Source organism: Halichoeres trimaculatus, unplaced genomic scaffold (assembly GCF_033239565.1).
Source record: "Halichoeres trimaculatus isolate MK-OKI-2021-1 unplaced genomic scaffold, fHalTri1.1 fHalTri1_scaffold_3, whole genome shotgun sequence".
NCBI lineage: Eukaryota > Metazoa > Chordata > Actinopteri > Labriformes > Labridae > Halichoeres > Halichoeres trimaculatus.
In genome coordinates, this window is record NW_027437181.1 from 29,549,283 (window position 1) to 29,576,433 (window position 27,151).

Consider the following 27,151-nt stretch of genomic DNA (forward strand, 5'->3'; position numbering starts at 1 on the left):
GTCTGTGGTGGAGGCTGTTATAACCATATTACATCCTGTTTGGCTCAGTTGCTTTCATCCACATCCCTGCCTCACTGGTAATTTAGACTCTCTCTTATTTTCATTCCTGTCTGTAGTCTGAAAATTCCTTTGTGAGACACATCTTGCATATTCTCCTCCACCCTTTTCATCCCTCTGTCAGCACATCTCAAGCTAGCTCGTCAGCCACTCAGCCATAATTGATGACATGTAGTCATCAAGCTGACTCCAAATCCCTCCTGTTTGAGAGGCAGAGGTGGTTCAACCACGTCAGAGGTTCAACCGTGTTTTCCTTGTTTCCTCATTGAGTGATGCTTTCATTTTGAATACCTGTGCTGTGATAACACGAGTTACTGTGATCCAAGCATTGAGGGGATTTCCACTTATCTATGACAAGAGAGCTAAAAAGGTGTTACTTATCTCGCCGCTGGTCTGCACAAACCGCAAAAAACACACCTGCAAACAGTTCTCGATGAACAGATGCTATTTACAGGTTGTTTCTTGCAAAAAAAAATACTGGTGAGGCAAAGCTCCAAAACATGTCTCTATCCCATCCTTTTCAGTTATCAGTTTTTATAAGAAAATTGAGCTGAATTTCCTGTGGTGGTTTCACAATAAAAGCCCTCCAGTAGCTTAGCTGTTAAGATGATTTGATGTGAAGCAGCAGTAAATGTTTGTTTTGTATGGGCAAACACAGCTCTGATAGAAAAGCAAAGAAAACATTATCAGAAAACAGCGAGGGTGCTATTTGTCAGAGAGAAGTAAGAGGAGGAATGTAGGAGTCAAACAAAACCCCAAACCACAGAGGCTACGTCTCAAAAGAGTTTCAAAAGTATTCAAAGCAGAGCACAGTTAGACTTTCAGGGCTGCAGTCGCCTGTCTAACCACACATGTAGAGCCAACCAGTTTACGATGATGACATCTTTAATGCTCGTCAGAGGGAAAGACAGACTGGTTTGACATGATGAGAGCGCGCTGCCAATGGAAAAGAGGCATCTGCTGCACGACATAATCAATTGTAGTGCAGCTTCGCTCCATGCTGTGTTGAACTTGGCATCGTCAGGTCGGTGTCTGGATCAGATAGATGAACCGGCAGCACAGCTCTGCTAGTTTTAACGAGCTGATAGGCAAATCCCTTCCTGGTTAAAGATTAACCACTCACCAGAGCTGCCACTGCATTATCTCCCCTCTGACCGGGCCATACAGGAGCCAAGAGGATTTACTTTATACGTGTGTGTTTGAGTGTGTGTGTGTGTGTGAGTGTGTGTGAGAGAACAAGTAATCTGCATTCCAACCAGCAAAAGGGCGGAACCGTGTGTGTGTTTGTGTGTGTGTTTGTGTGTGTGTCGGTGCGTTTGTTTGACTGTGGAAGTTAGTGATCGGCTTTACTCCCAGCAGGGTGTTAAAACTGTGTTTACTGTATGCCATTTAGCAGTCAATCTGCTCTGTGAATGTGTGTGTGTGTGTGTGTGTGTGTGTATGGGTGGGATCATGTTTGTGTGTGGTTTTGTTGTAATCTACATTCCTTTTTTTTTCTGTGGGGGCTTTGTCATGTTTCCCCTGAGGGTGTAACGGCATTCAAAGGGTTAATTACAGGAGGAAGCTCAGTGTGTAACAGACTCTTTTAACCCCTAGGTACTCTCAAACAATATTTTTGTGTTTCAGCTTCTGCTTCGGTGCCAAAAGATCTAATTTATTTATATCTGTAAGACCTCTAGGCATTAAGGCTCTAAACCCTGCCCGTGGACGCGGCCTTTGTCCTCTGAATAATCCACAGCAATATCATTCAAAATCTCTTCCTCCTCTGTGGATCACTGGATTAAAGGGCTGAGACATATGCTGTTTCATTCACTGAGGACTCCCTCTTGATTCACTGGGAGAGGGCGCCATCTGCTGGAGGTTTAGCGAACAGGAATGAGAGCCTAACAAAGTGAGCAAAGTATCTGAGTGATGCTAAGAGGCTGAGGCAAGTTCACTTATCTGGAAGTTCTGTGAGACGTGACTCATTGGGGGTTTGCTCATCATCCTATGTATCAAGACTTACTCTGAAAAGAGCGCTTCAACTTGCATTACACATGTTTTTTTGTGGTTTGGAGAGAAAATGTGGTCACTGGAAAAAGAAGCGCTCCCTTTTTAGAACATTAACACCCACATTTCTTTAATAATACCCTCCTCTTCCTCCTAATCCTATTGTGTGTGTGTTTAATTCTTCTGCACCTTGAAGTTTTTTGACAATACTGTTCTTTAGAGCGAAATAGAAATACACCAGTCCTTGTCTCTCAGTAGACGCTCTCTACTGTAAGGTTTTCACTTTTATTTTTTGTGAAGCTGCACTTTCTCTGAGTATTTCTTTGAAATCTTTGCTTTTATAAGAATTTTTAAAAGAACTCATCAACAAAACTGAGGGCAGAGAGGTGAGAGATGACATTCAACAAAGTCTGACTGAAGAAAGGATTTTGGTTGACCCTGAGACTCTGTGAAGTGTATTTAAACAAGCATCCTTTTTGTGAAAGCCACATCAGTACCTGCCCTCCCCCTTCAGCCTTCCCTCCATAATACTGTCTGTTTCATCATCATACAAGCAAACACAATCTTCTTGAAATCCAGCAGGGGGATCTTCATGATTTAGGACTGAAAACGAGTGAAAGAGACAGCAGCAGAGACGGAGCAGCTCTGTGTCCTCTCAGGGGAGACAGACCCTGGCCTCAGCGACAGAAAGGAGCTTTGTCAAAAGGTGGCCTTTGGCACAATACCGGCCACCCTGCAGCTTTGCCCCCTAAGATAATCTCTCTCCCTGTCATCGCGCTCGCTGGCTCACTGTTCTGAGAAAAAGCAGCGAGTGACGGAAGGAGGAAATGACTAAAGAAACGACTCATTCACACCCATGCAATGACAGCAGGACGGACAGAGGGGAAGTCAGACCCACGCTTTATACTCTCTTCCTGAGTCCACCACCCCCGACCACTATTACGCAGTAGTCTCCTCCACCCTGATAACAACCACCAGTAATTGTAGCCTGTGTGACCAAGTGCATGTGCGCGCTGCTTTGGATTTACTCGGCTAGCAGCTTGAACTTGAAAAAAATGGATATCATTATTTTTTTAACCTTCCTTTTTTTTTTACTTTCTTTTTTCAGTTTTGACTTTTTCAATTTCACAATTATGCTAATGAAGCAGATTGAAATTAATTGTGGCTCACATTCTGACACAAAGGCTTCCTCTCACACTGTAGTGCTCGACACAGGCCAGGACATGTCCTCTTTCTTTCTCTCTTTCTTATTCTGTCTCAAGATGGGAAGGGCGCCTCACATATTTGACCTGGCCCCCCCTTCATCCATCTGTACACGTACACACTGCCTGTCTCTGCCCAGCAATGGGGTCAGATGTGGTGACCAACGAGGCCCCCCCTCTCCTCTTCTCTTCCCCCTCTTCCTCGGCTCTTCTCCTCCTCTCCTCCCCTCCCCCTCCCTCAGCTTGCCTTGGCAGGGCATGCATGCCTGTGTCTGTTATCTACAAATGGCTGAGGAATTATAGGTTGAGAGGGGAGGAGGAGGAGGAGTGAGGGAGAGTGTAAGAGGGGAGGGAGGGAGGGGGGAGGGGAGGGGGGTGAGGTCATGTGACATCGTAGCAGCTGCTGGGTTAAGAATTTCTGTTTTCTCACTTAGAGGCAGAGGGAGGCAGAGCGAGGAGGGGAGAGATAGGCAGCCAGCGTGTGTGGTGTGTTGCTTTGTTAGATAAGCTCTAAACGGTCTTTGTGAGCAGCAGCGGCAGAGAGACAGGAAGGCAGGGAGGAAGAGAGGGAGGGAGACAGCGTGAGAGGGTTGACGGAAGGGCGAGAGGAGATAGACAGAAAGAGAGGGGAGCAGGAAGATGGTGTGTGTCCTGTCGGTGGCTGCTGGTGTGCGCGGGGCTGGGCTCGACGTGAAGATGCAGCCATGGGGGATCCAGGCGGCTCCACTCCTTTGTGCAGTAAGGAGCTTCGGCCACGCTTTTAATCTATGGGGGGGTAGAGGGGGGTCATGAACCAGAGCCAGACCTCCGGATATCTGCCTGTGTGTGTATTTGTCAAGCTGTGTGCTTGTCTGTCTCTTCTTTCACTTGCATGTGTGTGTGTGTCTGTGGTTTGTGTGTGTGGTTGATAGAGGCTGTAAATCTAGTGTCCTCTTTCTGTAAAGTACGCTGTAGAAAGTTCCTCCTGTGTATCTTCTCTGACTCTTTCCAAACAATGAGAGAGGAGGAGGAGAAGTACACCACTTTGACAAAGTCACGTTACTCGACCGAAGAATCGGTGTGTGTTCCTGCGTGTCTGACACTCTGTGAATGGTGCCCGTGTGTGTGTGTGTGTGTGTGTGTTGTTCAGACAGTACTCACTGTTGATTCCATTATTAATTGTGTGCTGGGTTCATTGCGAGTGCACTGGGTAACTGGGAGGTTACAGGCAGGACAACTGGAGAGGTGTTGGGAATGTTATTCACTCTGTCATGCCTGACTTGTCGCTGTGTGTGTCCACTCAAACACACACACACACACACAGTCACACTAAGGCAGAGGGTGCTGTGCCTGTGCTCTCCTCTCAGGAGGGAATATGATCTTTTTATAGCTCCCTCAGCCTCTGGGGTAAACCCAGATATGGCTCCTACTTATCTAATTATACTATTGATATACTGTAAGTAAGCAGCTTTTACTTTGGGCTGAGTCTTTGTCCTGGAAGTCTTTGTGTTTGTGCTGAAAGTTTACTCTGAAGGTTTTTTTTTAAGTTGATTCTTTAAACCCATAGCGTGTGCAGACTTAAACATTAGAGTTAATGCCTCTGCTGTACACAAGCTACTCTAGTCTCAACTTACTCTCAGACATGTAAGCCTAAACTTAATGTGTAGTGTGTGTAATGTAAGTGTGTGTGTACGTGCTTCGCCCGAGAATGTCGGCTATCACAAGCCACTCTGGTATTAAGGGTTTCCACAGACTGAGGGGCTGTCAACAGGGTGTCACCTTTCATTCAACACACACTCACACACACACACACACACACACACACACACACACACACACACACACACACACACACACACACACACACACACACACACACACACACACACACACACACACACACAGGAAAGAGAAGGACAGCCATCTCAACCCTGCTCATCCTCAAAACTCTCAGCCCCCAGAGAAAAAAAATCTTAAGTTCCTCAGAGACACGACCAAACCCCTAACAAACACTGGATTATCAAATAAAATAAAATTTGTGAAATATTTTGATAAATGATTGATCATTTTTAAAATTTCTCCAGTAAAAAATACAAAATATGCTTTTAAACATAAGAATTTGCTTCTTACGGTGAATTTGTGGCTGTTGGTTTGATAGTTTCACTTTCGCTTTTGAAAAAATTGAGGGTTTCAAAGCCTCTTTTTTTCCTATTGACAAAGTGATCATAAAAAATAGAAGTTTGTTGTTGCCTTTTCGAAAAAGACAAAAAAAAAACTCTTTTCCCATGGTCGCTATTTCATCATATTTGCTTATAAATTCAGTTTTAGAAGCCCAAACTTTGCTGTAAGTTTTCAGATTCCTCCACTTGGGAATTCATAAAGATGCGTTTAAACTTAACTGAATGAAGCTCGGCAATATCAGTAATACTTAATAAAAGAAACATGCAGCATAGAGAAAACTAGACAGAGATTTATTGGCTTACTTGTTTCTATTCTGATAAGAAGGATGGACTCCCTGGTAGTGTTAGAGCATGCTCAGTAGAGGTTTTGTGTAAACTGTGTGACCGTGGACCTCTGGCAGACACAGCCAGACTGTAGCTCTCTGAGCGAAAAGGGGAAGAGTGACCTGCCCTGCTAACCTCTCACCTCTGACCCTGAAGCATACAACCAAAGCCCCTCTGCCCCTCACACCACCAATCCCCATCCGCCCCAGCTGTCACACACACACAGACACACACACACACACACACACACACACACACACACACACGCAGTGACACACTCAGTCCTGTCTGTCTCTGTGTGGAAACAGCTCTCAGCCATATTCCTTTTGCGTTGAGCTGTCTCTGTCCATCTTTGTGTATCTCCTCTGGTGCTTGTGTTTGTACGACACTGAAGAAATCAAACGTCTCAGATACTCCTGACTTTTCTCTTCATTCATTTGAAAGCAGCGATGATTTTAAACACATTACAATTCTCCTCCCTTTTGTCCCATTTGTAGGCATGAGCCATGAGCCAAAGTCACCATCGTTAGGAATGATCTCTACGGCGACCCGTACCACGGCGACGGTCAGCCCCCTCACCCCGTCGCCTCTCAACGGCTCTATCGTAGCCAATGGAAGCCCGGCCACCCAGTCTGCTCATTCTGGATTTGCTGCAGCCCTCCGTAAACTGGCTAAACAGGCTGAAGAACCTCGAGGTAAAGCCACACCAGGCTGTGTGACGGGGGTCAAAGCCTGCTGGACGTATATCATATTCAAACGGGTCCATCCATTTCATTTTGTCATGTTGCTCATATTGGTCGAGAGCTCAGATGATCTGTGTTTGTAAGTCATCTAAATGCAAGAAATTTATCAAATCATAATCATTTCATGGCGTTTTGATAAAGAGACAGTGGAAAATAAGATTTGTTGAGCCATTTGGACGCATATGAAGGCCAGAAAACCCTTTTGATATCCAATGAGCCATATTTAAACAACTATATCACCATAAATTAAACCAATTCCAAGCTGATGTTACTGTTTGATAACACTTTATGATATTTGAAAAGAGTAAATTATTTCAAAAATGTTGTTTTCAAACTCTTATTATGTAGATAATATAAGATTATTTACTGGAAACTTGAGCGTTAATGTCAGTTGCTTTAATAGAAAAGCAGAGCAGATTTAAAAAAAAACATGTTAATTGTATTTTTTTGTAAGAGATTAAATGATTTTAGCTCATCAAATTTCCCACATTCATGCATCATGTATAGAGCTGCAGACATACAGAATTATTGGCATCATGGGACAATGACCACAGTATGATAAATGTGAAGATTAACCAGCAGATGTCCTGCTAAAGCCTTTGTTACATAGTGGAATCAAACATGAGGAGTCCCACAGCCATTTTTTTATCAACATAATTTTGATTTGTTAAACTTTTAATCTAGTCTCCCTATCATAGATTAAATAATTAGAACCTTAACTCCCATAGGAGCTGAATGCATCACTACATCCACCCTCATCTCCACCTGAAAGCCTGCTGAATTGTTTGTCTTCTACCTGGTACATGTGCGGCTGTACGTGTGTGTTTTTTTCTGCATGTTTGGGCTCACAAAGGTGTGTGTGTTCCATGTAGCATTGGCAGTTTGTGCAGCTGAGTGCAGAATCACTAATAGCATTGGGATGATTTCCACCCAGGATTGAATTAGTTGGCATCCCTGGAGATGCTGGGACGAAGAGGAGCCACTCTCGCTGACCCACTTAATGTGCTGTGTGTGAGAGCGTGTACGCTTGTCAATGTGTGCATGTCGGTGTTATAGTTCCACTTTGTGCATTTGCCTTTGTCTGTGCCTACGCAAACAACACATTTCACACAATTTCCATCTCTCAGAGCTCTGTCCTGGGGTTGTATGAATATGAAGGAAGCATCAGGTGGTTGTATTGGTGGTTATGAACTCATAGGACCCAGCAGAAACTCTGAACTCGTCCTTTAAGGCTGAAAACATGTCTCTGTAAAGACACATGTTGATGTATTTGTATATTCTTTACGTCCTGTTTGGATGGTAGATGCAAAACTGACCTCTAAAACACATTTACATGTAAATCCATGCACCCAGCGGCTTTAATAACACATTATACAAAAAACCTGATACAGCAAATACACAGGAGAGCCTCTGTAGCAACACTGTCATTGTGGAGTTAATTGAGAGTGTGTTAGATTTGTGTGTGCATGCATGTGTGGCTCCATGCCTTGGCCGCAGAGAGGCCCAGCTACCCCAGCTGTCCACCCTTGCTCTGCCTCTTAAATCAGATGGTCCCCTCCTTCCTGGCTGTCCCTGGATACCTCACTCCCCAGCCCACTGCTGCCCAGGACCCAGAACCCTGCAAATGATTTATTACCCAGAGAAAGAGCACTCAGCTCTAACCTCTCCTCACCTCCCTCATGATCCTTCTCCCCTTCATCTCGCTCCACTCCCTCGACTCTGCATGCCAGTCCTATTACTTTCTGACACTATCTCTCAAAAAAACACAAATCCACTTCAGAGACCTGCTTTATCACTTTATCTGAAACCTTTTTATTAGATTTCTGTTGCTTCCCCTCTGTTTTGTCTGCTGAAGCTGGAGAACACAAGGATAACATTCTTGTGGATATATATTTTTAATCACCCCTCAATAACCTCTGATTTGTCTTTTTCTTCATGTTGTGAGGTGAGCAAAGGTTCTCATTGTTCTATTTGTAATTCAGGATCTCCAGAGGCAGAGAGCTCCTGTCTGCGTCTTTGTCATACAAACACACACCTCATTCTGCCTGATTAAGCTCCACCACCTTTTTATTAAAAGGAAAAAAAAAAGCCCCTTTGTTATTTTTGAGGCCTGCTGCTGACGGTGCCTCCCTGACTAACTGCCTGGTGTAGGCAGACGTTTGTGTGTGTAAGAGTGTGTGAGAGTGTGTGTGTGTGAGTCAGCCATCAGGCATAAGGGACGACTCTGCCCGTGTTAGGAGCAGCGGCTCCAGGGTGGGCAGAGAGGCATGCAGCCCCTGGAGCTGCAGTCACCTCTCTGTCTGCAGAGCCTGTATTTATAGGCAACACACACACACACATCCAGACACCCCCACACATGCAAACAGTTGTCTTTGCAACTGTGTAAGCCTCGTGATTTCTTAGCATGCTGCAGCCTGCTGTCCTTTCATTAGCTGCTTTGACTCAGCCTCCCTCTCTGTGTCTCCCTCTCTCTTTTCCTCCCCCTTTTTCTCTCTTCTCCCTCTGGTTGATGCTTTGAGGTGAGGAGTGCAGTATATATATATATATATATATATATATATATATATATATATATGAGGTGCCATGACTCAGTGTCCTAAGGCCTGGAGGAATTAGTTAGGTTTGAGTACTAGTATCACCGCCACTAGCTGCTGAACTGATTTAAGACCCTGAGCACGGCTGCTGTTTATACACACACCCACACACCCCTATTCACGCGCACACACATGCACACGTACAGACACATACATCGTCACTTGTCGGCGGTGAGTATAATGAACAGCTCTGTGTACTGAGTGCTGCGCTGAAGAGAGGAGGTGAGTGATAATGAGTATCAGAGCGGCGTAAAGGACACACACTCATCCCATGCACACTCACAGGAACACACAGGTTGGTGTTCATGTGTGAGTGAACACTGAACAGATAACACACACACAGCCACAAAAAGGCATGCCTGCTGATATCTGATTAATTAGGCAGACCTGGGTTTAATCCTCTCAGTATTTCCTTCATACACACCAGCAGAGTGTTACGACTGCGGTCACAGAAACGCCACTTCTCTGCCCGGAGAGAGCGTCAGCATAAAGGTGTACAAGATGGATGGAGTGAATTGGCTGGAAAAAAGAGGAACAGGAAGTAATTAGTAGATTTGTGAAAACCTGAGTGTGTTTGTCAGATTGTGTGTGTGTGTGGCCGGAGGCTCCCCTTGTTTCTGGGAGCCTAGAGCATGCTGGGACAGCGGGGCAGTGTGTCTGTGACCTCTCCATCTGGAGCCTGCCTGGAGCTCACACAGCCTCGCTGCGCTCAGTGTGTCTATGTCTGCGTGTGTGTGTGTGTGTGTGTGTTTCTTGAAGGCAAAACCCTTCAGGCTGTGACTGTCCCTGAAACACTCACAAACAGTTTTCACTCCCCCACCTCCCCCTCACTCCCTCCCTACCTCCCTCTCATAACACAGAGACCTTACACCTCTCGTGGCTCTGTACAGTAGCAAAGCAGCATTTAAGCAGAATATACAGTTTGTACAGTCAGCAGGAGACACACAGGATTGCTCCTCTGATTTCCATCCGCCATCTTGTACCGTCTTTCTTCCCCCTCGCTGGCACAGCAACACACACACACACACACACACACAAATACACACACACATACACACACAGTGTGTTCTTCTCCCCTCCCCCCAACCCAGTGATGCAGATTACAGGCTTTGTGGTGTGTTGTCAGTGCGTGGCCAAGACTGTAGTAGCAGGTGTGTGTGGTGTTTGTGTGCATCAGTGGCTATTGTGTGTCTGCATCTGTGTGTGTGTGTGTGTGTGTGTGTGTTACGGTGCACGTGTTGAGGCTTGTGCTAGTGGGGTGGCATATGGATGCAGGGTTGGCTGGGCACTGCTATGCACACCAGGTGTGAAATGGACTGTTTAATTAAGTGCTGATGTTGTTGTAATGCATGCTGGGAGGGAGGCAGGTGGAGGGGGAGGAGTGGGGTGGGGTTAGGTAGGCTATGGGTGGGTGTGTTGGCAGGATGGAGGGGAGCACCTTCTGCCTGGCAGGGCTGAGGCCAGCTCCGCTCTGCTGTTTTGGCAGAGGATGAGGTGGAGGACGAGGATTGGTAAGGGCTGTTTGGCAACACTGAAACATTTTTGTGTGTTGTTTTCTTCTTCCTATCAAGGCTTAGTGATCCAGAGGGATTCACTGCCATGGCTGCTGGACTGCCTCTCTGAGTGAAACAGCCTGCTGAAGAGCTGTGGTGACTCTTTTTTTTCAGCCTTTTGATCGGGTCAGTGGCTGAACTAAAAGGTGCCGTCTACGCAGGGACACTTGGCCTCAGCCTCTGACCACAGCTTGGTTTGTTTGTTTGTTCCTGCTGTAGGTTGCATTGTGTGAGTGTGTGTGTGTGTGAGCACTTGTGTGTGTGGCCATGTGCAGCTCAGCTTGAGCGGTCAAGTGTGGAGGCAGTCTGGGAGAGTGCGACTGGTAATAGAGGAGGCGATGGAGAAAGGAGCTTCACATTAATCACACACAGCTTGGGACTGAGACAGCGCTTGATTTCTTTTCTCTCTTTTTCTCTCCTTCTTTCCTTCTGTCTCCACCTCTTCTGTCCCTCTTTCCATCTCTGCCATCAACCCCCACCCCCCTCCAACCCCATCACTACACCACACACACCCAGCAAGTGACAATCAGTACAGCTAATGAAGTGCAGGTTGAGAGCTGATGAGCCTATTTTAGACTCTGGGGACGAAGGCTGTGCCTCACTCCTCCTCCTTTCTGCCTCCTCTGGCTCCCTACAGGGCCAGAACGTATGGCCATCTTCTCTGTGTATAGACAGAAGGGAGAGGAGGAGCATAACAGAGAAATGACTCCAGCTTGGTGCCAATCACACACCTCATATGTGATTTTTTTTTTCTATCAGATGGCACTTCAGAGCAAGGGAGGGGCAAAGAAAAGGGAATTGGAGCAGAGGGGCTGAAAAAGGACGAGAGGAGGAGGAGGCGTGATGAAGGAAAGAGGCTTATGGACACACTTGACTTCCTGTGGTTTCAACAGGAAAATAAAGGGAGGATGTAAAATGATGCAAAGATGTTACCACTCTTTCAGATAGTCCCTGTGTCCTAAACGGCTGTAACTATTGAAAATGTGTTGATGAAAAGTGTGCGTTCAGTCTGACAGATCTGCGCCTGTTTGGCTGGCACTGTGTTTGAAGAACAGAAGGAAAAGGAATTGGGGTGTAAGGAGAGGTGGTGGGCGGGTGGTGGTTGTGAAATAGGAGGAGGAGGGAATAATAGAAGAATAATAGCAGTGTGTGTGTGTGTGTGTGTGTGTGTTTTGTGTATGTTAAGAAGGAGGTGTACAAGTGCACACAGATTTTTCTGCAAGCACAGAATGAAGATGCGAGATGGCCCTTGTCTCTTTTATTTCCTTCTTCCCCTCACCTGCTTCTCCTCCTGCTCTCTTAATTATTTAGTCGGTCCTGCCTCCTCTTCAGTCTGCCTTTGCCTCTACATGGAAGAGGAGGAGGAAGAGGAGGAGATGAGAAGAGAGGTGGGGGTGAGAGGGAAGAAGAAGGAGTCGAGAGGTCTGTTGCTTAGCAGTTCAGAATCTCCAAACACACTCCTCACCATCTCCCCTTTTTCTCCTCATCCTGGTGTATATATGTTGTGTGTGTTAGTGTAGATCTGTGTGTGTGTGTGTAGAGAGTGAATAGGCTGTGACACTCGAGCTGTATTAAGTGTAGCTCTGTTCCCCGGGCTGAGTGGGCTGCTATTGATTGGCCTAGTCTTGCAGGGGAGAGTAATGGCTCTCCGAGGTGAGGGGGGGAGGATTAGGCCACTAATTGCCATTGTGCAGACAAGATAGCCCTACCTAACACACACACTCACACACACATACACACACCCACCATGTCCCCGCCACCCACTCACCCATTTGCACCCCTTATCTCTCTGCTTTCCTCTCACTCCATCTCCCACCTCACCTCACACCTCTTTTGCACCCTCACGTGCTGTTTTTTTCACCCTCCCGCTCATCATTTTTCATTCTCATGTGTCACCTCACATGTATCAGCAACATCTTTTCCCCTTTTCTCCTTTCTTCCTACTCTTACCTTTCTCTCGCACATAAATTTTAGATTCATGTTATCGATTCTTTTCATTATTTAGTAGTATTAGAGCGGATGAGGTGTTTGAAATTGTTCAATATCCTTTCCACATCTACCTTGAGCTGACACTGTATGTTAGGTTATGTTACCAAGGAAACCAGAGCAGGGAAGAAATCGCGGTCGGGTAGAGATCTTTGGTTTTTGTTCTGATGGGTGATAATTGGAGAGGAAGTAGACCTGAAACTAGCCTGAGGTTTCGGCTGCTCTTATTCGTCTGTACACGGCTGCGTTTGAGCACAGTGATGCTGTAAAACACACTACCTGCACGCACATGCACATTAAGCACACACCTCCCACTGTTCTTGCTGCAGCACAAAACTGTGTCCCACTGAGAGGGTTGTGACCCAGTTTGACTGTGTAATGCTGCTCCTGATCTGAGCCGAGGAGACGTACAGCACACTGAACTGTCAGGAGGAGGAGAGGGAAGTCAACATCGAGACAGCACACAGGTGAAGACACAAGAGAGGAGGAAGAGAGGAGGAAACCTGAGGGAGGAGAAAGTGGTCATTGTGAGGAAAAAAAAGGGGGAGTGGCCTGTGAGGGGAGAGGAAGATGAAATCTCTGTTATATATGTTGGTGTGTATTTGAAAAGGAGTGTGTCATCAGAGAGGTCTGCGTATAAAGAGAGATGTGTGGAAAGCAGGGCATGTGACCAGACCGTGACCCTGTGCTACAGGGTTTCCCTTAAGGGCTTTGTTAATGTGGCGCAGCTACAGCGCAGCAGAGAAGCTCATTGGGCCAGCCCGCCACCACCTGCTGTGTGTGTGTGTGTGTGCGTGTGAGAGAGGAAGAGGAGGGGTTTGAGGGGGATGTGTGTGGCTGCAAGCGCCACTGACTGTATATATACATTCAACATGGCTGTTCACTGTCGAGCTGTGTGTTCTTTCTTGCAGTGTGTGTGTGTGTGTGTGTGTGTGTGTGTGTGTACTGGATGTCAAGGCTGTGTGACTCTCACAGGGCTGCTCATCCTGATCACTGTCACTTCATAATGGGAGCCTAGGGCCATCCATCTGGCCCTGTGCATGTGTTTGTGTGTGTGTGAGTGTGTGTGCGTCATTTGTTTCCATCGTAGCGCTGCAGCCCCTCAGTGACGCAGCTTCAGGGACCCACTGTTGTTACATTTTCCTTTTTATCAATAAAGAAAATCACATTTTAAGCTTGTCTGATGTTCTTCAATGACTTATGTTTCCTCTCTCTGTCATCCTCCAGCTGCGTCTTCCATCAGCAGTGAGTCCTCTCCAGTGTCATCCCCTGCCACCAACCACAGCTCTCCAGTCAGTACGCCCAAGAGGGGTCCTCTCGGTCCAGGGCCTGTCCTGGTTCCCCCCACGGGCCATAGCGTGCCAAACACTCCACCTGTAGTCACCATTGCTCCAACAAAGACTAGCAACGGCCTCTGGAGGACAGAGGGACGACAGGTAGGACCACGTCTTCACACACTTAAGCCCTGTTTCCACCAAGCAGTCCGGTTTAGATCAGTCCGGGTTAAGTCTGGTCCTGTGTGTGCCCCTTTTGGTAGACGCGTGGAAGCTGGATGCCGATTGCTGCATCAGTAACATAATAGCGTGATGCCATAGCAGCGCAACACAGTGTACCCCGCTGAACTTCCAACGAAGAAGAAAAACGCGACACAGTAAACAAAGAGCAGCGATGGGAAACATCCACCAATTCGTCTACTTTGTGATTAGCATGTGGCTTTTTGTTTTTTGTTTTTTGTTACAAAGCACAATCAAGTTTTGTTTTAGAGAAGGCTGTGTGCTGCTGTCGCACGGTAAGTGACCAATCAATGGTCTGCAGTGTTGTAGCTCCACCTTCCAAGATTGGATCAGTTTAGTCTGGCACCCATACAGAAGGGTGCCAAAAAGTGGGATGGCTCTTCTTGGTTATTTGGGGATCTTGCCTGGGATTAGTCAGAGGAAACACCATTAAATGTGTGCAGTGCTGAGACAAACCGAACTGAACTGAACCGCTTTGTGGAAACGCTGCTTTACTCCTGACCAGTGCTCTTTCTTCCTCTAGAGTCCAAAATTTCTGCCTCTAGTCTCGCTGTCTGAGTAGAATTCAAATGTTTTTCTTTAGCTTTCCTGCAAGCAACAAGCTCCTGAGGGATTATGGGATCATGTAGATGGCAGTATGTACTTGACATATGCACATGTATCATAGCTGGCAGGTCTCCCTATGCCGGCTTTCCTTAGACCCCCTCCTCATGCCCCCTTGCTTTAAACAATGCCAGATGCCACTGGGACGTTGAGGTGACAGCATCAACGGCAGCTAACATCTGTGCCCCTCCAGTCCCCCCACCCACTTGGCCCTCTTGCCCTTGGACCAGCCCCCCCTCCCATGTCCCCAACCTTTTGCCCCCTCACCCACCCTCCGCCTCACTCCAGTCTCACCCCTCCTCACCCAAGCAGTCAAGTGCATCCTCTGCCTCGTCACCCTGACACCATCTCGACTCCGTTACGTAGATGGGGGAGAGAAAAAGGGAGAGCTGCTTGCTTTGATAAGGAGTGGATTAAGGATTATGGCCTTGCTTTAAGCCTTCTTATCTCAGCTCAGGGCTAATAGTGGAGGCCAAGCGCATGGTTAGAACCAGCACTGGGAACAGGCTGAAACTCTGGGAGATGCTGTGACGGGTCCCTGGAGGAGGAGAGAGAAGGGGGGATAGTGAAGGGTGAGTGCACAGGTCAGCCAGCAGTGTGTGGGAGCATTCAGGCCATTGTCCTCTCCCCTGTACAACCCCCATGACCCTCACCTTCTGTAGCCGTAGCTCCAACAGAATTACCCCTCCATAGTTCAAGGGCCAAGCAAAGCTGGGAGGGGTCCGAGGAAGACAAGGGACCTCTCCCAGTGATGTCACCCTGTTTGCCTTTTCCTCAGCAGGGCAAGTTTAAAGGAGCAAAAACATCAAAAAAATCAAAACTAACCAGCCTGTTTGCACCGTGGATGATTTCATGTGTGTCTGTGTGCTTGTTTTTGTGTTGTTATGTTTTTTTCCTTTGGGGGATGTTCATGTGCACGAGGTCACACTGATTGTTGTCACTGGGTTTGTGGAGCCTCCAGCTTGAGGCCACCCAGCCAAAGAATGAGGAGGTTAAGGGGGGATGATGAGGATGAGGTTGGGAGAGGACAGCAGCAGGCAGGGACGTGTCACCAAAGCCGGCTTCAGAGCAGGACCGTGCTGCTTCAGCGGACATATGAAACTCTGGCTGAACAAAGATGACACTGTCTGGAGCTCCACCACTTCTTCTCCTCCTGTTTTTTTTGAAGCAGGACTTTGAAAATCTTATACTTATGTCTGTCTTTGGAAGGATACCTGTTAGCATTTACTTAACACCGTCCTTTGTTTCTTCTTAAGATGAGAGTGAAACTGTCCAGAAACAGAAAAAAAGTCACGCAGCCTTCTGGTTCCTCTGTGAAATGTCAGTGTGTAAAAACTCCAGCTTGTTGCTGTGTGTGTCCTGCTCTCTGTGTTTTAAAAAGCTCCATTACTGTATCCCTGGCTGAGACATGAGTCTGTCTTTTAGAGGAGGGGTGATAGGCACAGCAGCAAAGGAGGGAGGGCTCAGTGCGTTGGCATTTTGCTTTAATGACTGCAGGAGTCTGCTCCCGCTGCTGCCTGTAATTGCTTTTTAATTGGCAATTTGGATTCATGGCTCCATCTGAGAGGCGTAAACGAGCGCTCTACAATGCGCGGGGTCTCCCACCCTTGCTGGGGGGGCTGGTGGGGTGTGGGGGGTTACAGGGGCCTGGCTCACACAGAGGAAGATGGCTGTTAATGGATAGTCTTTGAGGAAAAGTGCTTTTATTGGTGCTCTGTGTGCTGTGTTTGTAGCATGCTGCTCGTGAATGGTGTGTTTGAGAATAGAAAGGGCTTTTTTGGCGGGGTAAAAGGTCAAAATGGAACGGCTGGTTGCATTTGTAGGTGTCTGAGTGATGAAGGTGGCTCTCTAATGGGGCTGGGGGGCGCTGTCATTGTGTTGTGTGAGCTGCTGTAGGGTAGTGACCTGCTAACACCTTCACCTTTTACATGTTTTTTCACGTGACACCACACACGCAGGAGAGCAGAACCCAGGTACAAAAAATGTGCACAAACAGTATCTAAATAAACATTCAGGTTTCACCTTCATAGTCTCATCGGTAAAAGGGACTCAGTATCATTGTTAATTGATAAAACCAAAGTAATGCCATCATTCCTTGTTTATTTTTTTACAGGCATCTTTCCTTGATTCTCTTATGAAGCGATTTCTGTGAAATTTGTTAGGATGGAACAGTTGATTCAATTTCTCTGGTAATCTGTGTCTGGCACCAGCACCAATTGACAGTTATTGAGTCATTGCTGTGATTATGAAACCATGCCCCGTCACAAACAAACTGTGTGTGACGCAGGACACTGGACACAAGTTCAACCATCATTTGATTCATTTTGATAACTGCTCATTGGAAAATACTGAAAAGCCAGTGTTTCATGCTAAAAATAGATTATTGGAACAGTGTTTACACACACAGGGCAAATTCAAATTACTCTAACCAAAATTATTTTATTGATGGAGATTTATTTGATTTTTAACCTGTGCAGTAATGCTTGGTCTAACTTTAGTGCAAGAACATTTACTTTTTACTTTCAAATAAGAAACAGCTTGAGTGGCTGAGACATAGTGCATATAATCCTGTCCAAAGTGAAAATAAATTAAAGGAAAACTTGTTTTTTGTGGAGAGACACAGAAATAGCTGCACTTTTTAGAGTAAACATGTAAATTCAAACAGGTCTCACATGGCCCCGGATCACACAATCAGCTGAGATAGAGGAGGTGCAGCTGAGGACAGTTACTGTGGTCTGTTGGCTGCTCTCACACGCTGTATGACACGTTACAGCGCCCAAAACCAAGTGCTTTTAGGATGTGGTTTATCAGAACAGAGGCGACTAATCACACAAAGCACAACACAGTGTTGTAGTTTAGTCTGCAAACCTTCAAGTTGAGTCTTTAGTCATTTCAGAAAAAAAAAGTTTAGAGTCTGAAGGGAGTTTCCATCACCAGGCATTCTGACAGGAACAGGAAAGCATGTGAGCATGTGTCAGCCCTCGCTAACAATCAAACAGTTTTTATTAGTAAATAAGTCCAAAACAATCTCTGCATTTTTCCAAGTCTGGATACAGTCAATGCTCAAGTCCATGTGCAGAACAATCAAGGTCATCTCTGCTCAAACCCAGGCCTCATCACAAAGCATCAGTGCCATTAGTTCAACTGTGATGACAGCTTTTCTGAAGCCCTCACACGTCACTTGGTCAGCAAAGCTGTCATTAGTGTGATTACACCAATTGATCATCTGACAGGGTGTGAAGAAAAGTCAGTGCCCACAGGTTTTATTTTTCAGGCGGTAACACGTACCTGCAGCAGGACTGTTCTTTGACGCTCTGGAGGGCTGAGATGGCGGGAAAAAGGTGGTGTACCTTAAACACACCTGGATGTGTGATTCTCTGTCAGGTGTTGGCTCTCTTCCTTGCTGCAAGTATCACAAAGGCTTTTACTAACCCTCCCAGGCAGCCACTGATCAGCTTTCTGTCATACTGGACAACATGGCAGATAAAGAAGGACAGAGAGAGCAAAGGGCAAACAGAGAGCCCGGCGTCTTGTGGCTCCCAAGCCACAATCTGATATTGACTTCTTCTGACATATATGAACCTCTTTTCCAGTTGGCTGCTGATTGGAAGGGAACGTCCACCTTCTCTCTGTGCTCGTAAAGCTCTGAAAGGATGGAAGAGGACTGTGGGGGTGTTACAGGGACAGGAGCACAGGGCCTTAGTGTTCAGTGGAGCGCAACAAACAACAGCCAGCAAACAGTAAAATCAAACCACTGGAAGGTGGGGGTGCCGTGGGGGAACAAAGGGGGTGTGGGGAGTCTAAACATTAGAGGCATTTAAGATTGGATGTTAGCGCATCAGTGTCAGCCTGGGTCAGTGGCTGCAGAACGAGGAGGGGAGGTAATGGCTCACCAAATTGGATTTATGTTATCTGAGGCATTGTGCGAGAGGGGACAGTTCTGCTGGAGGGTCTCTCTATAGTCCCAGGGAGCCCAGAGGTTAATTTAGTGGGGCAAGAACTGCTTTTTCCTCTTGCACTTTACTTTATGTCTTCATCTCTATAAATCCTTTCTCTCCTCTTTCCATTTGTTTTAGTTGTTCCCTTGCCAATGTTAACTTGAAGTCTCGTTTTGCAGAAGATGAGATAAATATTGCGGCATACCTGTGAAAAATCTGCCTCGACTGCAGATCCCTCAAACAATTTCCTCATACAACTTAGAAGGGAAGTTTCTCTGTTCTACGATTGCATTTGTAGGCAAAGGGAAACCAAAGCTTAAGAAAAATGCACTCCCACTCCCTCAGCAGGGTGTCTTTGTAGCTTTGAAATGGTGTGTGTGTGTGTCTGCGGAGTGTGTTTGTGTGTTAGTTGTGGGATTGGATAAGTGAGACCAGGCTTGCTGCCAAAGGGAGAGAGTGAGGTGAAAGAGAAGAGGGAAGAAAGAGAAACAGAGACAGAGGGATGTTGCTTGTTGGGCTTTGTTGTCTTCCCTGTAGATGTAAAAGTGTGCTAGTTGCGAGCAGGCATACACACACTCGTTGCTGGGATCAAAGTCATCGTCTCTGTAGAAGCCCTGCTGTTGTACATCCAGCTCTACCTCATCCTCATCGATCTTAAGGATGACACCTCTTGTTTACAATTAGAGAAAAACAGTCAGGCTGTTTTCACCGCTCTCTGCCTGCCTTTTTTTCCTATTTTACCATAAACTCCCCAGAGAGAAATGTCGATCCGTGTATTTTTACAGGGAGGTGCTTTATGTGAGACAGTGGATAAAAGTGCCTGAGGTAGGAAGGGAGGCTGCTGCAGCATCAACAGGCCTATTCTTTCTTTTTCTTCCCCTCGTCTCGCAGCTCAAAGACGGGCTCCACGAGCACTGACAACCATGACGGTCACAGGCCCTCACCAACAATGACTAAGATTCTCCCTCTCTGTCTCTTTTCCAGGCTGACTCGGGGCCTCGTGGGGCCAGCAGGGAACGTCTAGGGGGAGAGGGGGCCCTCCCCCAGGAGAAGGGTGGCCCCTCTGTCCCTGCTCATCTCCTGGGAAACCCCTATGCCTTTGGTCTCACCCCCGGCGCTGTCATGCAGGATTCACGTTTTCAGCCCTTAAAGTGAGTCACACACAGCTCAGAGTGTTTTCCTGGATGTGCAGAGTAAAAATATTTTCACTGAAGCTTAACCGATGCATCATTGGTAGATATTATGGAGCCTGCTTTATCCATCACAAATAAATCTCTGTGTATCAACATGATTTTGGACATTTACCACTTTATGAACCTTTTAAGCAGAAAATATACAGTAAACTAGAAAAGTACTCAGAGAGCGCAGTCCTCCACCAAGCATATTGTGATTGTTACCAACACTGTAGTCCTACTTTAATGTTATACTCCCTTTCAGCAGACTGTCTGCTACAATTTGGTGTTAGCTGCAGGATTGTACCATAATTTGTTACCTGACAGTTTTGAAAATTATGATAACCCAGTACATATTTCATATTCCTGATCTTAGTATCCAGAATATTGTCAGGATCTGGATCGTACTTTTGCATCCGTCAGAAATTATGATGACCTTGTCTTATATTATTTTGCAAAGCAATCCAACCATTTATCAGGGAGTTATATACACATATGGTGAAAACAGAGCTATCTATGATCTATCGATGATAAAGAATCCTTTGAAAAAGTCCTGGATCCAGACGGTGATCCGGATCACCACAAAAATTTAATCACTACTTTCTTATCCCATTTTGAACATATCCTGAAAATTTCATCAAGATCCCTTCATTACTTTTTGAGTTATGCTGTTCACAGACAAACTCTTCCAAAAACATAACCTCCTTGGCGGTGGTAATAATTATTTGTGGAGTGATCCCTGATGTAAAGGGCAAATCTGTAGGTTTTAATACTTTGTGACCTGCATGGAGTATGTGCTGCAGAAAACCACACCTGATCAGATGATGTTGCATTGAAATCAGGCTGAGTAATAATATTAAATGATCTCAAAGATGGTCCTTCAGTGAGAAAACACCTTTCACAGTCCACATTAAACAAAGTCTCTTTTCATCACAGAAAACTTTTCATTTCATCTGCTGCAGCTAAAGTATGGCTTGTAAACATATATCGATGTCAGCCTTTAAAATCCCTTATCAGTTTTGCTCCAGTCTCCCTGTGCTTGGATATAAGTGAGCAATCTATAATTCATGGCTTTACAAAACTCACTAGAACAAGCAGCTGCTGCAAACATTTGTTTTGTTATCTTTGGTGCTGAGGATAATGAGAATTTATAGCTTGTTAGAGCAAATGGGTTGATCTGCACAAGTTTATAAAGTGCGCAAAACTGGAAACAGCAGCAAGCTAACCGTTTCTCTGTTGATGTCTCACCTTCAGTTTGCCCAGACAGTTGCCTAACGCAGTGCCCCCTGGTCCTGTACCAGAAGAGTACCTCCGGGGTTTCAGGCCCTACGCCACGACCGAGGATGCCCTCCGCATGCCCTCTTTGCCCCTGGGCCTGGACCCTGCCACTGCAGCGGCTGCAGCTGCTTACTACCACCCCAGCTACCTGCCCCACCCCTCCTTCACGCCATACAGGTCAGTGTCTGCGTTGGATTATTTTGTTGACTGGACCTCGACTTTATCTGAGAGCAAACTGTGCAAACTGTATGACTAAGCAAAGGGTTTGCATTGTTTACTCAGCACTAAAGACATCAGTGTATAGCTGACCTAGAATTCATGCTCCCAGAGGTAAATCATTTTGTTGATGTTCTTCATTTCTTTATTAACTGGACTGGAGACTTTATCGTGCTATAGGGAGATATGATTAGACTGTTAGGTTAAAGAAAAAACTTCAGGTAAAGAGGAGACAAAGTAATACAAGCATTAAGCAAAGTCACAGTGTCAGCTTGTGAAGCATGAAGGTCTGCTAAAGGTCATCGAGTATCACTTAAAACAATCACTTTCTCACCCCGCGCTCCGACACTTAGTCATACTGCCCTGAAGCTCAAATGAAAGCCTCCTTCACTGCATCATCTGACATGATGCCGCACAGAAGCCTCTGTGAGAAACTCCTGGTCAGCTGTGTCAAAATGCTTTTAAGAGATTGATTTAAAAATAGATTAACATCACTTTTTCTGCCAAAGGTTGCACTTGTGTCATAAACAACCTTCAGAGTTGCGGTAATGATGCTTCAGTGTTTGCTGAATTTGCATCAGACAGAAACAATTCTCTTTTGAGAGTTTTCCAAAAACACAAACCTCCCCATACAAAAACTCATTGTCTTTGTATTTACTCAGACTGTCTTTGACATATGGATAAAATATGAAGCTAAAAGAATCAGGCACGGCTGGGTTAGCACTTAACTCGAAATATCTGGAGCTTGTTCGTGCATGCTTTTTCAGTAATCACCATAAAAGCATCACTGAAGTTTTTGTACATCTGGAATGAGACACAGCCTGCTCACCACTGCGGCTTTGTTGAAGTGTTTTTAAGAAGGACGTTTAGGTTTTGTGTCAGGTTTTGATGTTTCTTAAAGTGACAGCCCAGTGATCACACAGAGGAAACACAAGCAGTAGAAAAAATCTAAGAGCAGAATTTGTTAAACAATCCATAAATAATTAAATATATACTCTGTAGGATCATGTGGTCTCTGTGTGTGTGTGTGTGTGTGTGTGTGTGCTGAGATGGATCCTGCTAGCTTTGGGCGATCACACAGGCTGCATGCTCCAGTCTGTCAACCCAGCAAGATCAGAGAACTGCAGCACCCATCACACACTGCGCTGTAATGGATTTAATGAGGGGATGAGCAGTGGATGTCACACACACACACACATGAGATATATATACACAACACACACAGAAGTGCACAGCACGCTCTCTTGCTAGCTGCTGGGCGGTGATTGAGGTTAGCTGACAGACCCTGCTGCGTCCCTGAAAGATGGAGGACTCTGCGATGTCCCGCGCAGGTTAATGAAAGTGAAAGCTGCACTGTCACACAGGGAGACAGACTCTCTGTCATCCTCCCTGCTCTTATTTTTTTGTCTTATTGCTGTCCTCTTCTTCCAGGATGGACGACCCGTTCTGCCTCTCTGCTTTGAGGTCACCTTTCTACTCTCTACCAGCAGGGGGAGCTTTACCCCCCATTCACCCCTCTGCTGTTCACATGCACCTACCAGGGGTCCGCTATCCTGGAGACTTCACACACCCTTCACTGTCGGCCCTGCAGTCTGAGAGGTAAAGCCCTTCAGTGTGTGAACGTACACAGACAAAAGGAACAGCACAGAGACATCAGTGTGCTGTGATGATGGGTTATCATCTTTCCTCAGCCTCTCCTTCTTCCTCCACTCTTTTTTTCAGGCTTCAGCTGGAGGATGAGCTGCGGCAGAGGGAGAGGGAGCGCGAAAGGGAGCGGGAAAAGGAGCGAGAACGCGAGGTGGAGAGGGAAAAGGAGCGGGAGAGGGAACGGGAGCGGGAGAGGGAGCGTGAGAAGGAGCTGGAGAGGGAGAGAGAGCGCGACCGAGAAAGAGAGCGTGAGCGAGAACGGGAGAAGGAGAGGGAGAGGGAGAAGGAGCTGGAGAGACAGAAGGAGAGAGCGCTGAGGGAGAAGGAGCTGCAGGCATCCAAGGCCATGGAGAGCCACTATCTGGCTGAGCTCCACGCCATGAGGGGGCAGGACGACCGCACCAAGCCTGAGAGACTCACCCCAAACCGGGCTGGTATGTGGCCGCGCTGCTCCTGGAGCTGAGCTACAGCTGTGCTGTTTGTCAACACGTGCCCCTGTCAACACTCTGCATCTGTTAGAATGGAAACAAATGGCAGATTTATAGATGATGTTATGGAGAGGCTTTTTTTTTTAGCGTTCTCTGTATTTTATGACCTTTAAAGACATATTTTGGGGTTTCAGAGTTTTGGCTCAATATATATTAATATTTACCTCCGCCAAGGAGGTTATGTTTTTGGGAGAGTTTGTTTGTCTGTGAGCAACATAACTCAAAAAGTAAGAAACTATTATTGATGATATTTTCAGAAAGTGTTCAAAACGGGATAAGAAAAAAGTGATTAAATTTTGGAGGTGATCCGGATCACCGTCTGGATACAGCATTTTTTTAAAGGATTCTTACATAAGATAAGATAGCTTTGCAAAGTAACACAAGACAAGGTCAGGGTAATTTCTGACAGATGTAAAAGTACGATCCAGATCCTGGCACTATTCTAGATACTAAGATCTGAAATATGAAATATGTACTGGGTAGTCATAATTTTCAACATTGTTAGGTAACAAATTATCGCACAAACCTGCAACTAACACCAAATTGTAGCAGACAGTCTGCCGAAAGGAAGTATAACATTCAAGTAGGACTACAGTGTTGCATTACAATCAAAATATGCTTGGTGGAGGTCTGCGCTCTCTGAGTGCTTTTCTAGTTTTCACCAGTGCCTATTCCTGCCCCAGTCTAACACTTAGTTTGATGAATTAGTGACAAGAGAAAACATCAAATAATCTGCAAAGAAAATCATCAGTAAGTTGAAGCTCTGAAATCTAATTGAATTCTGTGTCCTCAGATAAAACCAAAGAGCTCGCCCCTCCTGCTCCCAAACCAGTTCCCCCTGGGCTCCACTCTTCAATGGTCCAACCTCATCATCCCGTCCCCGGTCTCATTTCAAGCCACGGCCACTACATGGGGCCCGGCTCTGTAGGGTCAGGGCTCTCAGCTGCACTGCTGGCTCAGAGGACCAATGAGGAGGAAAGGTGGTTGGCCCGGCAACGAAAGCTGCGTCAGGAGAAAGAGGATCGTCAGTACCAGGTGTCTGAATTCCGCCAGCAGGTTCTGGAGCAGCACCTTGACCTGGGCCGGCCAGCTGACTCAGCAGATCACAGGACAGACTCTCACAGGTAAGGCAGCAGGGGTTCAGAACCACCTAGATTTCTGACTGAAAGCCCTGGCAGTATTTATTTCCACATGAGCAGGAATATGCATTTTTCTGTTGTTATCTGAAACAATCAAGCAGCACTGGGGTCTCTTTCACGCAAAAATGAGTGTGTGTTCTCTGTGCAAACACTATTTTTGGGGTGTTTGGCTGCCTCTGTTAGCCCAACAGGGACAGTTGTGCCTGTGTTTTGAAGCCTCGGAAGCTGGCAGGCTTTAGAAGTTTGTTTTCAGGCAGGACTGGAAAAAAGATAAACCCTGTCAGAAGCGTCACGTCGACTCTATTTCTGTCCAAGCCTCCTTCCAGGCCTGACATGTGGGCAAACAGGCAGCTATGTTTAGGTTTGTTGCAGGGTGTAGAGAGGGTCCTGATGACTGCTGTTTCATGAGTAGTTCACAGGGGTTTCAAACAGGCAGCGAGTTGGACAGCTAAGATACACAAAGGCTAATTCTCAGCTAATCCTCTCAACCTTGCACAGCATAAGCTCCCTGCTTACCCTCCTTTGTTACTGTGCCTGTGTTTGTGTTTGTGTTGTTGTGTTTAAATCCAAAGTGAGGTTGTGGTTAATGCTGAACTGGTAGGACGGGAGAGATACACACTCACGTCTGCTGCTATCAGTAACCCTACGGTGTAATCGCCCAATCACAGCTCGCAGGCTGCAGATTGAAGATAACACACACATTTACTCACCAACACACAGTAATGCAAACGCAAACAGGAAGGCTTTGATCATTAGACTGGTCATGCAGTGTTTCCTCCTGCCAGGCTGGATTTGGAAAGAAGCTTGAGACAGTGTCCATCAGCCATCTGCCTTTCTTCCCTCCTTACTGTAACATTTTCACCGCTGTCATTCATGTCTCTATTTTTAATTCATTCACTTTCTCATATTAATAAAGATGATATGAGAAATCCATCTTTCTCATTCCCTTCTCCATGTCAGTCATCCTCCTCTCTACCTGCCTGTCTGTCAGGAGTACAGTTTCCTGGCTCCTTCTTTAGTAAAAGCTCTGTGAGCTTCCTCCCTTCATCTGTGTGTGTTTGTGTCTGTGTGCATGTGTGTATTCCTGTGCATGCCACAAGGACCCGACAGATCAAAAACACGCCTGCATATCTGGAGGACATTGTGTGCCTTGGCCACATCCTCACTCTGCTCTGGGCTACTCTGTCTGGGCTTGATAAAACTGCCTTACACTCACACACACACACATACACACACACACAATGACAGGGATGAAGGGAAATGGGCAAGGTGTACGAGCACTGTGGTGTTTCTCTGTACTTCACAGGTAAAAGAAAACATCTGTGGATTTCAGAGGTACTGTGGTGAATTTCCAACGGTTAAAACTGACCCTGCTCCTTTGTATCTGTACAGATCCGTACCAAATCACCATGAACCAGGAAGCCGGGACCTTCACCCTCATCTAGGTGCCCCTCCTCCCCTCATTTCCCCAAAGCCTCCCCAGCCTCTACGGGACCACCACCCTCCTCCTCCCACCACCCTGTGGAACCCTGCATCGCTAATAGAAACAACCTCAGAGTCCAGACGTAACCACGAGCCCTCAGGGATGGGACACTACGAGCTCAGCAGGCTGCCTCCGGGGCCCTCCAAGTACGAGGACGGGCCACGGAGGAGAGATGGGGGAGCCATGGAGAAGTATGCTCCTCTGAGAGGTCCTCCGGGCCTGCCTGAGCCCAGCACGTTCCTCGCTGATCTGGAGAAATCCACTCAGAGCTTCTTCAGCCAGCAGAGGGCATCGCTGTCCCTGACGAGTCAGTATGATCTGGAGGGGGCTGTTAAACGAGGAGATGCTGGATTTAAGAGCCTGCAGGGACACCCAGGACACAGCAGACATGGACAGGGATTAGGACTGGTCGCTGGGTCTGGGATTGGACAGGTACCCACTCTGGGGATGGGTCCAGAAACAACTCTGATCTATGACGAGTTCCTGCAGCAGCACAGACGGCCGGTCAGCAAGCTGGACCTGGAGGAGAGACGGAGAAGGGAGGCCAGGGAGAAAGGTACACACCGTGTGCACACTGCTGCACTGCACCTGATAACACACAGTCTTCCCTCATGTGGAAAGTCTCCCAGAATCATGCACAGCTAGTTGAGTCAGATGTGATTGTTTAGTGCAAAACTTTTACACTCTGTTTCTCCTTTCTATTTTTTAACTGAGGTTCTTTTTGGGAACTAATATTTAACAGGAAATGTGGAGGGAAAACTTACAGATAAGATCTGAGAATTGGGCTTTTAAACAGGTCGTTGTATTAAAGACTGTACCTCTGTGTACAGGGTGAAGTGCAGCTTGGATAAATGCTTTCATTCTGATTAGAAATAACATTTAATCACTCTGTCCATTTTTCTGTAGATGTTGAGGCCTCTGTGCAATGACAGCTTAAAAAAACAACAACATGCATTTAGCCGACAAAGAGTCTCGTTCAGGTTTTCTCTGCTGATGATTTGAGTGATAACTGTGTGTTGGCAGCTCTCACTTCTCTGATTTAACAGTCATACTTTATCAGAGGACT

The 27,151-nt window shown here is 46.4% G+C and overlaps 1 protein-coding gene across 1 annotated transcript in view; it reads left to right on the plus strand.

Annotated features, from left to right (window-relative positions):
* Positions 1-27,151, plus strand: part of gse1b (Gse1 coiled-coil protein b) — a 223,237-nt gene that overhangs the window by 189,226 nt on the left and 6,860 nt on the right. The window contains exons 3-10 of the mRNA XM_074666033.1: positions 6,229-6,426; positions 13,835-14,043; positions 19,647-19,813; positions 21,089-21,289; positions 22,760-22,927; positions 23,051-23,409; positions 24,257-24,587; positions 25,995-26,641. Coding sequence (XP_074522134.1) covers positions 6,229-6,426; positions 13,835-14,043; positions 19,647-19,813; positions 21,089-21,289; positions 22,760-22,927; positions 23,051-23,409; positions 24,257-24,587; positions 25,995-26,641 — 2,280 coding nt within the window. The remainder of the gene's footprint in view (positions 1-6,228; positions 6,427-13,834; positions 14,044-19,646; positions 19,814-21,088; positions 21,290-22,759; positions 22,928-23,050; positions 23,410-24,256; positions 24,588-25,994; positions 26,642-27,151) is intronic.